Source organism: Helobdella robusta, assembly GCF_000326865.2.
Source record: "Helobdella robusta unplaced genomic scaffold HELROscaffold_54, whole genome shotgun sequence".
Classification (NCBI taxonomy): domain Eukaryota; kingdom Metazoa; phylum Annelida; class Clitellata; order Rhynchobdellida; family Glossiphoniidae; genus Helobdella; species Helobdella robusta.
In genome coordinates, this window is record NW_008705287.1 from 788,743 (window position 1) to 809,469 (window position 20,727).

The following is a 20,727-nucleotide window of genomic DNA, read 5'->3' on the forward strand; positions in this document are numbered from 1 at the left end:
AAATCGTCTTTGAGATGTTTTGATTGGCGCTACAATTTCTTTCTTAATACAATGGTTAATAACAAGCTGAAGGAAAATGTTTATGAGCATTTGATGCGTTAGTAATCAATCTATCACTGTCGTCCCCATTGCTATCATCATCACTAGCCAATCATCATCATCACCAGCATCAACTCACCCCCGGCAGCTCTCTTCCTCCTGGCCCCTTCTTTCCTGTTCATGTTGAATGCACTGCCGCTCTTCAGAGCTTCCAACAAATTGTCCATCACACCCTCTTGATCGTCAGCTGATAATGATGATGATGATGATGTTGGTGGTGGTGATTATGACGATCATTATGATGGTGGTGATGACGAATGTAATTACAATAATGAATGGACAATGTTGATGATAACGAGCCATCATTCAATAACATAACTAAAACGTTTCCTATTTGAAATTTTTTTGGCTGATTGTAGCCAGTAACATTTGGAAGATATTAAAAAATAACTTCCTAATGATAATGTAATGTAATAAAAAAACTATTAAAGATGTTTTATAAAAACAACCCAAAAAATAATTAGACATAAAATAGCTTAAATCTGGATTGTGCAAGTTGAGTTGCTTATCACCATCTGCTTTCTTGGTAGATTCAGTTGAGGATATTTCTAGTGAGTTTGCAACCGGCAATTGTTTTCAATGAGTACTAGGAATATTGCAGATGCAACATCTAGACATCTATAGTCCACTTCTTCCTAGAATTTCGTAACTCACTTAATTTGAGCGATGACGTAAAGATCGGTTGACGCCTCATAACAAAGTCATCAACTGACTCTTCCCTTTAAACCACACACAGGATATGGGCGCAAAGAACATCAATTACAGGATGTATGTGGGGTCTAAATATTGTCCAATCTCCTGTTGCTGAATCTCTTAAAAGTGAAATTTTCTTGTGACTGAACCATGAGCTCTGATGCCATTTGACTATAGAGATGAGTTTGAGGAAAGGCAACCATGCGCCTGTTGTGCATTACTTGAATAAATGTTTAATCCTTTGTCCTTTGCCATCTATTTTTGTTAAGAAGCTATAAAATACTGATGAATCACTCGATTGGTCGGTTTGGGTGGTGCAGAAATCTTGGCGCAATGTCGATGATGAACTAATTCACTTCTTGGCCTCGTGTCAGAACTTCTGAGTTATAAACACTAACACACACCGCAATATTTATGCATAATTTTTGATTACAACAACAAAAACTGTTAAGTTCAGCTGATTTTTTTTTGTCTGAAACAATTTTACCGTTGACAAGTAAGGAAAGTTACCAATTTTAGGTAACAAATGTAATTTATTCCTTTTTAAGATAGCGAAAATCAATTGAAATAATTATGAATTAATTACATTCAAACATTTAATTGATTATTGTGATTGTTTGAGTTTTAACATTGAAAACATTAACATTAACAAAAAAAGTGTAAAAATATTATTTTATTATTTATTACACATGCCAAAATTAATTCCTTATACAACAACAACACACGTTTAGACGACATTTTCCCCGAGATCGGGGGTTGCCGTTTGGCTAACTATGATGAAACCGGAATACCCCTCGACGCCATTCACATCTGTCACTCGCCTCAGTATCACGCAACCCCGCTTTCACTACGTCCTTCTCCACCTGCTCTCTCCATCCCAATCGCTGACGACCCCTTCCTATCACTCCTTCAACCTCGAACTCCAACGCTCGCCTAATCCCGACCCTTTCATCCCTTCTCAACACATGTCCATACCACCGCAATCTCGATCTCCTTATCAATGTCACAATGTCCTCATTCAGTCCCATCATCGACATCAGCTCTGTACTCCTCCTCCTATCCTTCACTTTAACCCCACACATCATCCTCACCATAGCTCTTTCAGCCCTCTGCAGTACACTTTCCTCCTCTCTCCCCAGCACCCAAGTTTCACCACCATATACCATCGCTGCTCTTACACATGCTTTATATACCCTCCCCTTCATTTTCACTGACCATTTCTTTCCACACAATACCCCACCAAGTTCCCTAAATTTCATCCATCCCACACAAACTCTAGCCGTAACAGCGCTCAAACATCCTCCATCCGCGTTCAGCTTAACCCCTAAATAAACAAAGCTTTTCACTCTTTCAACACCACCACTCACCTCCGTCCTTGTACTAATAAAAAATGATTTTTACAGTTAATAATGTAGGCAAAAATAACAAAGTAGTTAACTGTGATATTGAAAAGTACAGCAGTAATTATAAGAATGATTTGGAAGAAGTGATTGATTTGGAAGATGTGATTGATTTGGAAGATGTGATTGATTTGGAAGATGTGATTGATTAGGAAGATATGATTGATTTGGAAGATATGATTGATTTTAAAGATGTGATTGATGTGGAAGATGTGATTGATTTGGAAGATGTGATTGATACGGAGGATGTGATTGATACGGAGGATGTGATTGATTTGGAAGAAGTGATTGAGCCAACAAACCTGCATCCAGATCACAGATGAGATTCTTTCTAGACAGCTTTTCTTCTTTCTCCTTCTCTTTCTTCTCTTGCAGCTCCTTCGCTCTTCTCGCCTTCTCCTCAACTTCCCGAATCTTCATGTTGTCCTTTGTGGCTTGCTGGTTGTATTTATAGTTTAAAAGTTGCTCATATTACGGAAGATTATTGTTATTGTTGCCAGATGATGAAAATGATAGTTAATATAGTACAGGAAACCAACGTCATCTCAATCAACTGACCACAAAGCCATCGATGAAAACTTTGACGTCCCCCATAAATTCCTCCATGTTGTACTTCTTCGGGTCGAATGCAAAGTAGACGGCGGTATCTTCAAAGAGTTTGCACATCTTCTTCGACATTTCTGTCAGCAGTTCGCATTGTTCTTGCGCCTCAGATTGAAATTTGTGTTCAAGTCGTTAAGTAGAAATTACTTTAATCCCTGAGTATTTTATCGTGCTGCCTTGTATTGCATTGTATCATCATTCGCATCATCAACACTACCATCCACACCCATGTCATGATCATTTTAATCACAATCTCTATCATTTACCTTTCAAATATCCCTCAAGCAGGAATAATCTAATCTGAAAGTGCGTGAAGGTGGTTATTATAAGTGCAACTACTAATATATACAACCATAACTGCCACAAATGATGCCATTAATCATCACTTTGAACATCATCATCATCACAGCAAATCAAATAAGGATATTTTCATAACAGAAACAAAGTGATCATTATCAGGAGCACTCTTGTCCATCTCTGAATTCTTGATGTCCGTCTCCAGCTGCTTCACTGACTTCAACATGGACGCCAAGTTCTTCTGGATGTTCTCATCGGATACTGATGATGATGAGATTATGATGGTGATGATGACGATAATCATGATGAAATTACAACAGTGTCTAAAAATTAACCCAGCATGTTTTAAGAATTCGTGACTGAAATATTATTTAAAGAGACAACAAAGATGGCAAAAACTAAGTTCAATGAAGTAACATTGAACTCTGACCTTTGGAAGCTTGATGTACATGATGAAGTTCTTCTGGAAAGTTCATTAGGTCACTGTAGGATGCGTCGACAGTTTCTGAGAGGAAGTGAAGGAGAGTCTTTTTGTTGTCAGCTGTCTTCGTGTCGGATAACTAATGTTCGTGCAAACGATAATTTGAAAAATATTATTATCATTTCATTACATTTACTTTTTAATAATGATAATAATAACAATAATAATGTCATTTTATGTAAAACCATGGCAAGCGACTGAGGCGCATTACTACAACAAAGACAGAGTGTATCAACGCATCACACGCGGGGGTCTCCTTACATACGAACCCGGACACTGCATCGACAATGAACAGGCACCGCCCCTTCTAATTACTTCATCATCAACTATACCAGCGTCAATTGTGATGGTCCAGATTTTGTGTAATAATGTACCTCGTCGTCGAGACCACCATTGGGTGATTATCATCATCATCTTCAACATTTTTATCATCTTCATCATCATCTCCAGCATCATCTTTAGCATCATCGTCATCATCATCATGATCAGCATCATCTAACCTTGGTGAGATACTTGAGATCGAATCCGACGGATTGTTCATTCCTGGATCCGGCATTCATGTAGTTGCCCATGAGGAGGATCAGTTGGAGGATGCCTGCAAATTTCTTGCTGCTCTTCACCTCCTCCAGAGCCTCGGTGGCCGTCACTATGTCCTGGTGCATGCATGCATCCATGAATGAATGAATGAATACATGATGAATGCATGGATGGAAGAATGAATATATGAATGGATGGTTGGTTGATGCATGTGTGGTTGGACAGACGCATGGATGTATAGGCAGAAGATGAACGTAGAATTTGAAAAATATCGTGTAATGAAAATGACTAAATCTGTTTTGAGAGAAAGTCGTAATTTAAATTAAAATTTAAGAACTTGAAATTTGAGATTGTTCTAAAGTATTAGTATCTACAGTATATTATTCAATCATTTATATAGTCAATTATTCAATCAATCGATCGATCAATCAATCAATCAATCATTCATTCATTCACTCAAACCATCATTGATTCAATCATTTGTTCATTCAATCACTGCACCACATACCGGTTTAATTTCTTGAACAATTTCGTCGAACTTCAACTTGAAAGCTGTCGAATTGAGACGAGGACCCAATCTTTTAATGCTTGACATCTGACAATCCATCAAATAGCATCAGTTATAATTCTAACTTATCTTATCAGAACAACAATGAAACAGACCAACAGAATTTAAATGCGACAAAATAAAAATCACCACACGTGCATAATATTTACATCAAAAAGTATATTACAAATCAACTAACAACAACACAGAACTGTTCAGACTCAGTCAAGTTGTTGTATTCCTCTTTTAAATTGCTAAACTGGGAAAGGACCTAGGGAGTGAATGACATTTTTCATTCATTCATTCATTCGTTCATTCATTCATTCATTCATTCGTTCATTCATTCATTCATTTTTTCAATCAATCATTTAATCGTTCATTCATTCAACAACTTGGCATAGAAGCATTAAATTAATTAAAATAAATCATTTGATGGCGATTTCAACAACCAATTTTATTCACTTCACTGAGATGTGTAAAATCATGCAACACACGACCCCATCCATCTGTACACCAATCTATCCATGAATTCATCCATCCATCACGCCATCAATCCATCCATCCACCACGCCATTCATGAACTAGCATCTGGTTCAGGCAGACTCTTGAGCAAAGGTTCAATGAGTGAGAGATCCAACTTGTCATCCATCTCGAGAATTCGCCTCTTGATTTCTTCGTACGGGATTTTCATCGACCCCAACATGATGGCTGTGAGGAGTGGATTTGAAAGGTTTTAAAAGCATGCTTAATAAAAATATTGGTCACGAAGAAGGTTCGTAAGATTTGCACAAAAAAGATTGGTTCTGATCTGAAAGACTGACTGAATGAAGGTCGTCCACAAGATGAAACAAATATTTAAAACGAAAGGCTTGCAGGTGAGCGTTATATTAATCATCTCTGGAATTCACACAAAGGCTTGATTAACTAAAAATGTCTCAAAATATCATAGATCATTTGTTAACCGAAAAAACATCGTCTCAACGACTGATTGGGAGAATCTGTAGAATTTGAAAAGCTGACAAATGGCCGGTTGACAGCTTAGAGTTTATCTCCAGTTTGATTGATGTTATTTATGCAATGACAACATTTGACTGTGAACTGTGAACAATTATAAATTGGCCTAACATAGATTCTGAGAAGTTTTCTGATCCAAAATTTTCAATTCTTTGCCTTTCTTCTTTTTATCACTGTCTGTAACGTCTGCAACTTTTGCTGTATATCACGAAACAACATTTAAGAATTATTGTTCATAGCAGAAATTAGAACAAATCATATATAAAAAAAATAATGAAACCAATAAACCAAATCAAAAAATAAGCCGACCAACCAACAAAATAAACAGTTAAGCCTAAGAACATACCAGCTAGACGACCATTTAAACATCCAAATATGCCACTTTATCAGCTAGTTAATAAAAGAAACAGTCCAACATACGAGCAGCAACTTTGGCAGCGAAATGGAGCTTGATGCCCTCGAAGACGATGTCCTTAGCTAGCTTATCCTCGTCGACATTTGCCCAGAATGAGTCCGTGGTCACGACTCGAGCGTTCAACTGGGAAATTTATTTCAACATCAAAATTAATTTCATAATAATTTAAAGATTTACAATTTAGAGTCTAATCATCAGAGGCCTATAAGACAAAAAACCTGCTGAGTATTGCACATTTGGGTTGCATTATTACATTATACATCAACAATGAACGATTTTAACAATTAAACCATGGCTACCCTTAGAAATTTTCAGCCATCACCATCATCTACGCTTACAATCTTCTGCCATCGTCATCATTCTTGGTACCTTATTCCAGTTGGCTCTCTTCAGCTGTACTTCTGGATTATATTTCTTCTTCTTCGATGCAGGTGTGCCCTCAAGCCCTGTTAAGCCGCCAGGTGGTGTCAATCCTGCGTGACGTGTCAGAGAATGTATCATCAACCACAAACTCAGAATGCATCAACGTTTTTGTATGCTCAACTAAAAACAAAAATGAAAACACGTAATCCTATATTACAAAAACTAGAAACTGACCTAGTGGTCTTCCAGCAAATGTTCCTGGCATGGGAGGAGGTGGAGGCGCCATGCCATTCGCCAACGGTGGTGGTGGAGGGATACCCGATCCTCCTGGAAAGGGAGGTGGGGGAGGGATACCTGGACCCCCAGGTAATGGAGGAGGAGGAGGAATGCCTGCTCCTCCTGGGAACGGTGGTGGAGGGGGAATACCAGAACCCCCGGGTAACGGAGGTGGAGGGGGAATACCAGGACCCCCGGGTAACGGAGGTGGAGGGGGAATTCCTGGACCACCAGGTGGTAATGGTGGTGGAGGAGGAATACCTGGCCCTCCTGGAAGCGGGGGTGGAATTGGGGGAACATTTTCTGAAGAAGGTTGGGACGGTGAAGATGGACGAAGAGAAGATTCTATTGATTCTTTGATGGACTGTGAAAGCTGTTTAATGAGAGGGGGCAAACATATTATCATTATCCTTATCAACATTTTCGTCATTATCACAGCTATAATAGCAACAACAAAACAATAATAGTATAAAATTAATAATAATAATAATAATAATAATAACAACAGAAATCAGAGAACAACGAAACCAACTTTTATTTTAAGTTCCGCATTCTCCACCTCACTCTTCTTCAACTTCTCTTCCAGGCCGGCCATCTTCGCCTCAGCCTCCTGTCTTGCAGTTATGGCGTCTTCCAGCTTCTGCTGTTGCTGTAGCTTTGCCATGGAAATACTTCCTGGCTGTCGGATGGAGAGAGATGGAGAAGATGAGCGAATGTTGTCGGAGCCTGTGTTGCTCGCTGGGTGGGGTGGGTGGTTTCAATTTGTGAATAATTTGAAGATTCAAGAAAATTGTTATTGAATTAAAAAAAAAACCACACGAGAATGTTAAAAACCATGGGAACAATTTATTATAATGAACGTAGGAACCTGAAATACAAATCTAATTTCGCATAAAAGACATCCTAACCAAATAGAGAATCCACATCGACATCAAATCTCTTGGTCTTCCTGAAGTCTGGGTCCAGGCCATTCTTGTGCAGAACTATTTGTGAGACACATTCCTCGATCAGCTCGTAGTAGAGGGGTCTGTGATGTCATCATCATCACCACCATCATTATCATCACCATCATCATCACATCATCACATTATCATAATTAATATCGTCGTCGTCAGCATTGTCTCAATCGTCAGCTCACCATCGCAAAATAATTTAACTATTAATAACTTAACAAACATCATCTTTAAAAGCAGCACTAATATCTTTATCATCATCATCATTTGCAGCAGCAGGATCATCATCACCATCACTATCAGCATCATTTGCAGCAGCACCAACAGCCTCACAAAACATCACATCGTTAAAAATGTTAATACTTTAAATTAAAATTTTTGCGGACTTACACATTTTTTTTCTCTAACAACTATTACTATTACTAACACTTTTCACCAAAGCTGTTATTAACGCTACTGCAACTTTCAGCTGTTGTTATTATCATTGTTATTTAAACCCCTGCCAGCAGATCTATCAGATCGTTCTACACAGGTGGAAAGGTCCCTATGGTATCTTAATGAAGTTGGCAGGTGAATGGAGACTTGGACAGGCATCGTTCAAAATTTAATGCACGCGAAACTCAATTAATTCAATAAACAAACGTTGATGGCAATCGATCGAGTTCTGCACTTCAATGCGAAACCTGGGCGTCATTTTCGATTTGCAAGCAGTTTATCAACGCAGGCTATGTCAAATCAATAACGTAAAATAACTGTCTTCAAACTGCGAAATTTAAATTATAAAATAAAAATGTTCTGCTGAGTCTGGTACCACGTTGCCTTCGTTGACTGAAAACTCGCCTACTGCTGCGATGCTCTGTTCTATGAAATATCAACTAAATTAGTTGCTCAATTGTAATCTATTCAAAATCGAGTTATAAAAATTGCAGCTAGTGGATTGAAACATGAACACGTTACACGAATTTTACGCAATCTACATTTGCTGACAATAAGCCAAAGAACACAACTCAAAATTGCAGCCATCGTGTTCAAATGTGTTAACTGTTTAGTTTCAAAATATCTGCAAGGAAAGATCGTCTCCAGAGATGCACCGAGGAAACTAGCCAGATTACGTTCCAACAATTTGAATCTACTTGTACTTCCTTTTGCCAAATTAAATGTCGAGTCAAAAACCTTGGCCTTCGCAGGGTCAACAGTCAGCAACAGCTTGCAGAAAAATCTTCCGAAAGACCCCTTGCATGAAACTCTTTTCAAAGTTTCCTACAGAGTTAAAAGGTCACCTTTCCAGGTAATTGTTGGATAGTGCAACAAGTGTTTTAATAATGAAAATAATAATAATAAAACTATTACTTAAACTATAGACAAGCATAATCAATAATAGCCTGATTCATACTGCAAGCGATTGTGTTAACTCGGCCATTCCATACATTGCTACTAACCATACACGCAAGCCCAACGCTAACCCAATTACTGAACCGCAACCCTGCAATTATAGCAATAATTTTTACTGCTGCAGACATAACAATCAAAACAATAATCACAACTACGGCAAAAGCACCAAAAACAACAAACAGCTGCCATTATTGCAAATGTATCAACAACTACTACAAAAGCTAAAAAAATACTTGACAAATCCATCATCTCTGATGAGCAGTAAGTGTTGCAAGATGGACAGGAAGAAGTACTCGGACATGGTGCCCAGCGTGGAACTACATAACACTTGACAGCACTGTTGTGGATTTCTGTTGTTGTTTTTGTACAGGTTGTTGTTGTTGTTGTTGCCAAGATGTGTTTTGTTGTTTGTGAGTGTAACAACTTATCCATAATTATAACTTATAACAAATATCTCTATAATGTTTATCATAGTTGTATTATAGCAAGGAACTAATGAAAATCGAACTGCATGTTGAAGCTGATGTTGTCCAATCTCAATCTCAACTCATCAAAATCATTCTCCTTGTGCTCGATGAACGGTTGAACTTGGGTCCTCAGCTCCTCATTGTCAGTCGTCAGCAGACTCTGCCAAATATCAATCCACAATCAAATTATTCTCATCATATGATGCACTCAAGTGACGAGATGGTTTGAAGGTTGTTGAAGACAGGTTCAAATTCAAACAATCCTCAACCACGACACGCCTATCATACTGAAGAGGTGCATGATGCATTCATTCACATGATTGCTATAACTTAACTGGATTGTTTTTCAATTGAATACAAACAATAAAGTAAGATTTCTCATTTTGTTGAGGATTAATAAATAGCAACAGGATGTTGTTTCGACGTCCTTCAGCCATCCATGAGCTTACAACATTATCATTTAAACCCGGGCACAGAACTCAGCACAATCACAAACCAATACTGTTGTCATCATCGTCATCATCATCATCATCTTCACCATCCTTATCATCATCGTCATAATTATCACCGCCATAGAAATGTAGTCGTCAACATCGTTATCCTTATTCTAAAAATCACCATCATCATCGTAATCATCATCATCATCACCACCTCAAGATGATCCATCAATCCATCTCTCATGAATTCATTCCTCAGGTGAACTCTGAACTCCAAATCTTCGGGGGTGAGGACTAGTGCATTGATCAGTTGCATGCAAGATGCCTGCATGCATGCATGGTGGTCGTGATGATGATAATAATAATAATAATAATAATGATGGTGAATATGAAGATGATGATAATGAATGTGACGATAACAAACATACATAACATAAAATAATTAACATATATTAAATAACCAACACGAACAAATGATCTGAATAAATATTATAACATTAGCCTTTATTTTTCTTGCAATAGCAACTAACTTTTAAATGTTAATTTATTTTAATACTTCAAAAAATGTCAAGTAAAATGAAAAGGTTTATCAGCACATAAACACAAAACGTACTGAGATTCAACTCAGTCACGAGTTGCAGTTCAAATCCATGATTCAAACTTGTGACTTCTAAATCGAAACAACAAAACAAAGATAACAACAGCAATATAAAAAAATCCAAAATGTTGAAAATCAAAGTAGGCAACATTTCGGCTCGCCAATAATTTTATCAAAAATCACAAGTGAACTAAATTCTCTTTCAAATAAATCAATAATAATAATAATTAATATTCACTCCAGTTGGTTAGACATCTTCAAACGTTCTAACTAGCCTAGTGTTGCAAACTTAAGTGTTGCAAATGTTATATACATTACTCTTTGAGAAAACATTTTGACTCCTCTCAAAAAAACAAGTTCAAATCAATGTAAAACATTTATACAAGGGGATGGAAGTAGCATTGAAGTACATTGGAGAGTTACGGAAGGAAGGTTGAGTAGTGCTGGTGTTTTTAGAACTGTTCAGATGATCAATTTTAAAGTGGTAGATGGCTTACAAAAGTGATCCTACATACAAACAAACAACAACAACAACTAAATGAACAACAACAACAACTAAATGAATAAACAACAACATAAAACAAACAGCAACGAAATTGAAGATGAAAAAGAAGAAAAGACCTTAAGAGCCACATCTCCGACAGTGAACCCCTGCAGGATGGAAAGGAACCTCTCCATGTTTTTCATCTCGCCATTTATTGTCAGACCGTCCAAGACTTTCTCGTGCCTGATGTGTTGGTGGCGTTATGACGTTGTAATTATCTTCGCTTCCATTGTTAACATCATCCTCAACAACATCGTCATCATTGTCACCATCGTCATCATCCTCCATTATCACATTTATCTTCTCATAACTTCATTATCACCACTCATCATCATTGTCAACATCGTCATCATCCTCCATTATCACATTTATCTTCTTATAACTTCATTATCACAACACACTCATCATCATTGTCACCATCATGTAGATTATAGACACGATTCATTAATAATTGTTTTGCTTATCATCGTCTCATTGGCATAAACAATCAAATGTTATTAATTCATAATTATTACATAATCATCATCATCATCATAGCCACCATCATCATCATCATCATCATCATCATAGTCATCATTATCATCATAGTCATCAACATCATCATCAAAGAACTACCACAACATTTGAACATCATCATCATAGTCCTCCTCATCATCAACATCATCACAGAATAACCACGACATCCACACATCATCATCACCACCACCACCACCCCCACAATCCTAACCCTAGCCCTCTAACCTGACGAGACAGAGGGCGGCCATGATTTGGAGGGTTTCCTTCATGGTGTGGACATCTCTGACGTCGATGCAGCGTGCCAGGATCGTCAGTGCCTCATCATGTTGGATCACTTCTTGCAGTCCATACTGTAGTGTCGATGTTGTTTGTGTGTGTGCGTGTGTGTTTGTGCATGTGCGTGTGCGTATGTGTCACTATTTCTGCATTTCTTACTCTTATATCACTATCATCATCATCATCATCATCATCATCATCATAATCATTATCAACATCATGTCATTTCATCATCATAACTGTCATTTCATCATCATCATAACAATTGCAGTGACAGACTCTCCATTTTCTGTGGATATTAATTTTGAGATCAAACAATCAGTTGAAGCCTGGCCATAGTAACAGAAATAAATGCACATGCCAATGTGCATTTATTTCCTCTTTATTTATTTTATTGCCTCGATGTAGTCCATTTTGCCATGGCTCTGTGTCGAGTGGTGGTGGTGGCGAGGGGTGGTGGTAGTGGTTGGAAGGATTGACGGATTGATTGTTTACAATTTAAGAATTTACACTTGGTTGAATTTACATTTGATTAAATGATTTATGGCTGAAATTTTGGTCATTATATGCTTAAATGGAAGAAGTGGGCCCAAAAGTTGGATTAAGATGATTTATCAACAGATCGAAAAATAAATAGCTGGACGGGTAGTTCAACATCTGCAACCACCTCTCCACTCCTAACACCAGCTGGAAACCAACCCCCCCAACAACAATGATGATAACAGGTACAGCACCAATAACAGTTGAATAATTTTCTAAATCCAACTTTAAAAGCTAAATAATACTGTAGAAATGAATGAAACCAGCGAATGAATGAGAGAAGGAATGAACGAATAAATAAAAGAATAAAAGAGATACGAACGGCTTTGGATCCCTTATTCTGCATGATGAGCATGCTTTTCTTTTGGATGATGTTCATCTTTCTTAATGGCTCCTTCTTGTCCTCGGTCAGGTTCATATCATCCTAATTTCAACGTTCACGTTCAAAAACAATCGTATGTTACTAATTCATAATTATTACATAATCATAATCATCATAATCATAATCATCATCATCATCATCATCATCTAGTCATCAACATCATCATCATCATCATAGTCATCAACATCATCATCATCATCAACATCATCATCAAAGAACTACCCCAGCATTCAAGCATCATCATCAGTCGTAGATGATGATGATAAGACGGTGATAATGATAATTAAAAAAGGTGATGGAAATGAATCCGGTGGTGATTAATAATGCTGATCATTGTGATTTAGAACGCTAAGGAATAAGATGGAAAATAACACAGGATGATAATTGTGGTGATGACGATGACGAAGATGACGACGATGATAACAACAACGTAGATGATAAGAAATGAAATGTTAATTAATTAATCAGTATGCAGTGAAATAGAATATGTCTGTCTATGTGTGCAGCACAACACGAATACATATCAAATGCTCATTAGTTTGTTAGTTAGTTAGTTGGTTGGTTGGTGGATGTTTACTGGAAAGACAAGTACATATCTGCATGAAATTATCTCTACGTGTGTGGGATGGATGTGTGAAGGTAGATGCATGCATGCATTTCTATGCAGTAATTTAATTACAAACAAATACACACATACGTGTTGTACCTCATACATACATACAGGCAATTATGTAAACACGCATATATATTATTGTTGTAAACTTTAACGTTCGTTACTACCAACACTAATCTTCTAAGTTCAAACCTCACTATTGACTTCACTACTCCTGACCCCTTATGCACAAAATATTCTGACAATCCAAAAATTCCAAATATAGCAAAAATAACAAATATAACAAGATAACAATAATTAATTATATAGCGTAATTCGATCATTCCCTAGCAGATATGATATAACAGTATAAACTTCCCAACATGTACTGTACATATATGTATGAATTTCAGTAGATACATCCACACACGCACACATCAATACACACCAAACATACAAGAACATAGAAGGTGATAAAAATAGTGATGACGACGATGATCGTGATGATGACGACGATGATGGCGTGGATGATGACTTATAAAAATGAAAATATGCACTTAGAATAGAACATTTAAAAATCTACTCTCCTAAATGCCATGTGTCAATATTTTATAAAAAAAAACATTATCATCTGAATCACTACACTACCCTCATTACGTCACCATCATCATCACCATCATCATTATCATCACTATGATAATCATGATGATGAATCAAAACATGATCATCACCATCACCACTATGTCAAAATCACACACAAAACTTACATTTATTAATTAGTACATTACCATTATTACTATTTTTAGTATTAACTATTATTATTAACTATTATTATTATTATTATTATTAGTTGTAGTAGTAGTAGTAGTATAGTAGTAGTAGTGGGAGTAGTAGTAGTAGTAGTAGTAGTAGTAGTAGTAGTAGTAGTAGTAGTAGTAGTAGTAGTAGTAGTAATAGTAGTAGCATGATTCTATCATCATCAACGTCACCAACGTCATTTTCACCCTTAGCATAATAATCCACACCACCACCGTCACACCCCCCAACCCACCTACCAGCATTTGCTCGAACTTCTTGTTAATTTCATTATCACTGAGTGAGTTGATGATGTTCACCTGCTCCTCATCACCATTGTTCTCCTCCACCTGATTGCCGTCATGATGATGATGATGACACTGATGATGCTGATGGTGGTGATGATGCTAATGATATAATATGATGATAAGGATGATGGTGATGATGCTGATGGTGCTAATGATATAACATGATGATGAGGATGTTGATGGTGGTGATTATGATTAAACGACATGATGATGATGGTGGTGATGATAGAGATCATAATGACACAGTGACGACGGTCAAAATGATAGGGGTGATGATGTAAAAATGTTAAATACAGTAACATTAATAACAGTAATAACAATAATTTTCACCATCAACGCAATAAAACTCACAAAATAACCCATGATATAATTTATAAAATGATAAAATAATTAATAATTAATTATAAACTATAAATTCGGAAAATGGAAAACTTTACCTGACAAAATGGTCATAAAAATGCCACAAGACAACAACAACACTCCAACAAGAACAACAATAACAACACTCCAACAACAACAACACAACAACATCAACACTCCAACAACAAAACAAGAACAACCAAAATAACTACAACAAAACAACAATCTAGAGCAACAAACATCAACAAACTTGAGTGAGTTTGGATTTCGGTCTCTCTGCTTTCACCTTCTTGTCCCGGTCCTTGCCACCGAAACTGAACTGTACGTAAGGAATGATTGGTCGTGATATACATGATGATGTGATTGATGTGACTTATGATGATGATATGATGGTGATTGATGGTGATGACGATGATAGCAGTGTTAACCAGTCTGTTGGATTTTTTATCTTTATCTTTTTTGTCTTTTTCGGACATCCTTCTGAAGACAAAATTTTCATTTTATTAATAAAATTTAATTATTCACCTAATAAAATTTAATTAAACTCAACTCAAATAAAATTAACCAATCAATTAAGTCCTCATTATATAAATTAGATTTATTTTTTAAATTTTAAAAATAATATGAAAAAAAGTAGAAGCATGAGTCAGTAACTGTAGTATGAGTGTATTTCAAAGTTTTCATTACCATTTATAAGAATATTATTGTCAGCACTATTACTACAACTACTACTATTACTACTGCTAATACAATTGCTACTACTACTACTACTACACTACTACAACTGCTACTGCTATTACTACTACTACTACTACTACTACAACTACTACCACCACCACTACTACTACTTACTACTACTACTACTTACTACTACTACTACTACTACTACTACTACTACTATTATTATTATTACTGCTACTACTACTACCACTACCATTAATAATAATAATAATAATAACAATAATAATCATAATCATACTCATAGTAATGGTATTATTATGATGACGGTTGAGCATTTAAAATAGCCTCCCAGAAAATAATAACATTACTCAAGATATGCTGATAAACGCTGAAGTGTTAGGTAGAGCGAATGAGTGGGGGAATGGAAGAGGTCAATTTGTTGAAATGGGTTAATTAATTAATTCAAATTAATTAGTTAATTAGTTAATTAATTAATCAGTCAATTAATTAATAAACTAATCAATTGACCAATCAATCAAACAATCAGTTAATCAATCAATCAATTTGATTAACTAATTAATTTTTAATTTATTAACTAATTAGTTAATCAATTAATTAATCAGCTAGTTGATGAAGCATTTTATAAATAAATGAACTAAATTCTTAAATAAGGCTTAATTAGCTTAATAAGATCAGTTAAACTAAATACATCCAGCCAGGCTATACGAATGAATATTTATGTGAGGTGATTTATTGATGAAAAATTAACAATAACAATAATAATAATAATAAGATCTTTAGAAATACTTACAATTGTTAATGAATGATAATTTGATATGGAGTGATAGTAAGAGTCACTGACAAACAATAACGAAGCCAGATATTTAAGTTTAATGAAAATTAATAAATGAATAAACAAATAATTAAACAAACAAACAAGCAAACAAATAAACAAATAAATAAATATATCAAAAAAAAAAAATAAAATGTGAAAGTTAAAAATATTGATCACTATTATGAAAGGTTTGGGTCTAATTATATTATTATTGTTAATCTATTCAGTACTTTGCTAACGACGGGACCATAGCTAACACAGAGAATGACAATATGAATAAAATAACATTTATATATTATTTGTTTCAATAACAAATTGTTTGATTGCTGTATTTTTTTATGTTGGAATCACGTAACTACTAACTTCATTGTGCTTTTCAAACTTTAAAAATATTATTATTTTAAATTATAAAAATATTAATTGTGCAAACATTGAAAAAATATATAAAATAAAAAATATAAGAACCAACTGAACCTAGATAACTAGGTTTGATAACTTACATAAACACTAACCAACAAGCAAATTGTGGAAGAATAATAATAAATTCAAGCATTTAACCTATGCTACGTGTCCAGAAAATTTATGCACATATTCATATGTGTGTACTTTTTTTGAGTCTTAGATCTACTCAACAGACACAATGCTTTAGTTTTTATTATCAACTATATTATAATAAATTTAATTAATTATTGAGCTAAAACTAAGTACAATAAGAATTATAATATTATAGTGTTAAAAAGTTGAATAATATAAAAAATAATTTAATTAATTTTAATTACTTAATGATTTATTTTAAATAATTATCAAATAAATTATACAAAATAAAAAAATTTAAAATAAAATCTGTTGAAATTGATTGAATAGATTTCAACATTAAATTCAAAACTTAAAAAAATTAGTTAAATTTAAAAAATAATTAATCTAATTAATTAACAATAAATTTCAACAAACTTGAAAAATAAAAAAAAAATGAAATGGAGAGACTCACCTAGATAATTATTAGTGAATATAATTTTTAATAATAAAAAATAAAATTTTGTTATCCTGTTTTTCAGTTTGTTTGGTTCGATTCTTTCAGTTGTGAAACACAAAATTAAATTAATTTTTAATTAATTAATTAATTAATTTTTAATTAAATAACAATTGTAAAACATTTTGATAAAAAATAATTAACGACAAAAAACAAACAAGTAAAAACCTCAGTAAAAATAATTAAAAAATATCCCCACCTAGATAAGATTAGATTGTTGTTTTTTTAAAGGTAGACGGATGTAATTCAATTTTTAGCTAAGGTTCTAAAAAGGAGCCTAAAAATTTTTTTTTTTGATAATTTTAAAAAATGATTTGAATTTAATAACAAAATTATAAAAATAATTTTTTAATTAATATATTTAAACAAAAATAAATTTTTTTCATTTATATTAACCAATAAAATTTGAATTTAAACAAAAAAAACATTTTGAAGACGAAATATTTATATTAATCTAAGTTCATTTACAAGTATATGAACCCTACACACTTCTTAGTTAAAAGTAAACTTAAAAAATAGTTTGTGCAGTGTGTATGTGTGTGTGTGTGTGTGTGTGTGTGTGTGTGTGGTGCGGTATGACCAAGCTATTCAGTGCCCTACGACTCTGGGGGTACATTGTATATCTCTGTACAGTTTTCAAAAATTATTTTTATAAATAATTGCCTTGGATATTTTCCGACCCCCACCACTCTACTCTCACTATTGTTAACAAATTGCAATATTGGCAAAAATATATTTACTCTAGGGATTTAAAAATTTAAAACTTAAAAACGAAATAAAGTGAAATGTCATTTTAAATATACAATACAGGAATGGAAACAGATATGCAGATATAGGTGGAATATGTTAATAGATTGATATCATGACGTATAACCTGGAATCGAATACACTCATTAAATAACCAGATTTCAACTTTTAAAAATTTTTATATTCAAATTTTATTATTGTTATTATTATGCTATTATTGGTTTTCACTCTGTTGGCATTCATCAGAGGAATTTGCATTAAACTGATTTTAAATTATTTAAAACCTGTCAATATAGAAAATTTGCAAATGCACAAAAAATGTCCCCAAATTGTCAATATCAATCAAAATGTCATCTTAAAACATTTTATAGCTGTTGAATCGTGTGAATTGAGCAAACGCATGCAACAAAAATGATGCGTTAAAAAGCATAAAATTCCTCGGGCCTGAAAACGCTTTTTTGTAATAAGAATGTATGTGTGTCTGCCTGATGTACTTATGTATGTATGTATGTATGTATGTATGTATGTATGTATGTATGTATGTATGTATGTATGTATGTATGTATGTATGTTAAAACCAAAACATGAGTGACGCTGAACCGTCAAACATCAAGTAACAAATGGATTAACACTTTGATTTGCCGTTAATTGCACATGTCGGCATTCAGTTGTATGTATGTATGTACGTATATGTGTGTTATACATTTTTGTTATACGTTATCAATAGAGATTTAATAATAATAACGATAAAAAAAATCTCGTATCGTTATAAAACGATACGAAAAATCTCGTATCTTTTAATAACAATACCAGAAATCTCCTATCGTTATTTAAACAAGACATTTTCAGGAAAGTCTATCATATCGAAATAAAAAATACAAGACACAATTTTCGTCTCGTACGATTATTTCAATGTGTGGAAATTGTTAAAAAATAAAGGGTTATAAAAAAATTGAAACTTATTTAATTTTTTCCAATTGAATGACTGGTTTAATAAAGATTCTAAAAATATCGTATCGTTATTAAAACGAGACATTCTCCAAAAAGTCTCGTATCAAATAAAAAATACGAAAAAAAAAATTTTGTCTCGTATAGTTATTATAATGTGTCGAATCGATATAATTGCATACAAAAATATTAGCAAAAAGAAAGGTAACTTTTGTTTAATTTTTTAATTGAATGATTGTTTTCTGGGCGGAATAACTAGGCGGCGTGATGGTCTAATGGTTAAGGTCGCCTGGTGCTGTTTCACAGTAACCGGGTTTGAAAAGACAAAAAGATCCCCGCCTATCACATGTTTCGTGTGTGATGCGTCGTTTAGCACGTGTTCATTTACGATGTTTGTGCGCTCTGTTGAATCCTCTGAACTTTGAAAGAGTGTAGTTGACCTTTAACTTTTTTTTCTGATTTAAAACAGTACATTTTGTAAAGCGGAGTTGGCGGGAAAACAACTTAGGGCAGACTGTATATGTGCCAAGCGTCATTGTTATTGCGCGATGTCTTGGTTCAAATACTATCTTTCAAAAACTCAAAAATCATCATACAAATTGTGCACATACTCGAGCACATGATATTATATAGTTTTCAATACCTCGTTATCATATCGTTATGTATCGTTTCAAAATAATAACGGGATTTGTTGTTTGTGAGTGTAACAACTTATCCATAATTATAACTTATAACAAATATCTCTATAATGTTTATCATAGTTGTATTATAGCAAGGAACTAATGAAAATCGAACTGCATGTTGAAGCTGATGTTGTCCAATCTCAATCTCAACTCATCAAAATCATTCTCCTTGTGCTCGATGAACGTTTGAACTTGGGTCCTCAGCTCCTCATTGTCAGTCGTCAGCAGACTCTGCCAAATATCAATCCACAATCAAATTATTCTCATCATATGATGCACTCAAGTGACGAGATGGTTTGAAGGTTGTTGAAGACAGGTTCAAATTCAAACAATCCTCAACCACGACACGCCTATCATACTGAAGAGGTGCATGGTGCATTTATTCACATCATTGCTATAACTTAACTGGATTGTTTTTCAATTGAATACAAACAATAAAGTAAGATTTCTCATTTTGTTGAGGATTAATAAATAGCAACAGGATGTTGTTTCGACGTCCTTCAGCCATCCATGAGCTTACAACATTATCATTTAAACCCGGGCACAGAACTCAGCACAATCACAAACCAATACTGTTGTCATCATCGTCATCATCATCATCATCTTCACCATCCTTATCATCATCGTCATAATTATCACCGCCATAGAAATGTAGTCGTCAACATCGTTATCCTTATTCTAAAAATCACCATCATCATCGTAATCATCATCATCATCATCACCACCTCAAGATGATCCATCAATCCATCCCTCATGAATTCATTCCTCAGGTGAACTCTGAACTCCAAATCTTCGGGGGTGAGGACTAGTGCATTGATCAGTTGCATGCAAGATGCCTGCATGCATGCATGGTGGTCGTGATGATGATAATAATAATAATAATAATGATGGTGAATATGAAGATGATGATAATGAATG

At 34.5% G+C, this 20,727-nt stretch overlaps 2 protein-coding genes across 2 annotated transcripts in view; both read right to left on the reverse strand.

The window, feature by feature from the left end:
• Positions 1-143: 143 nt before the first annotated feature.
• On the reverse strand, positions 144-11,295 carry HELRODRAFT_86808 (hypothetical protein; the record flags this gene model as incomplete). Its single annotated transcript, XM_009028219.1, has 20 exons — positions 144-286; positions 2,495-2,630; positions 2,751-2,900; positions 3,232-3,353; positions 3,523-3,652; positions 4,074-4,226; positions 4,619-4,705; positions 4,857-4,928; positions 5,047-5,048; positions 5,240-5,365; positions 5,783-5,869; positions 6,092-6,209; positions 6,456-6,506; positions 6,673-6,986; positions 7,254-7,400; positions 7,634-7,752; positions 9,304-9,420; positions 9,579-9,697; positions 10,189-10,299; positions 11,194-11,295. Coding segments are annotated over 20 exons (2,406 nt in total), but the record flags the coding sequence as incomplete, so codon positions are not given.
• An 8,610-nt stretch (positions 11,296-19,905) lies between these two features.
• Positions 19,906-20,727, reverse strand: part of HELRODRAFT_179472 (hypothetical protein) — a gene marked incomplete at both ends in the record, with an annotated part of 4,889 nt that continues 4,067 nt past the window's right edge. The window contains 2 exons of the mRNA XM_009028304.1: positions 19,906-20,040; positions 20,535-20,645. Of these exons, the coding sequence (XP_009026552.1) occupies positions 19,906-20,040; positions 20,535-20,645 (246 nt within the window). The remainder of the gene's footprint in view (positions 20,041-20,534; positions 20,646-20,727) is intronic.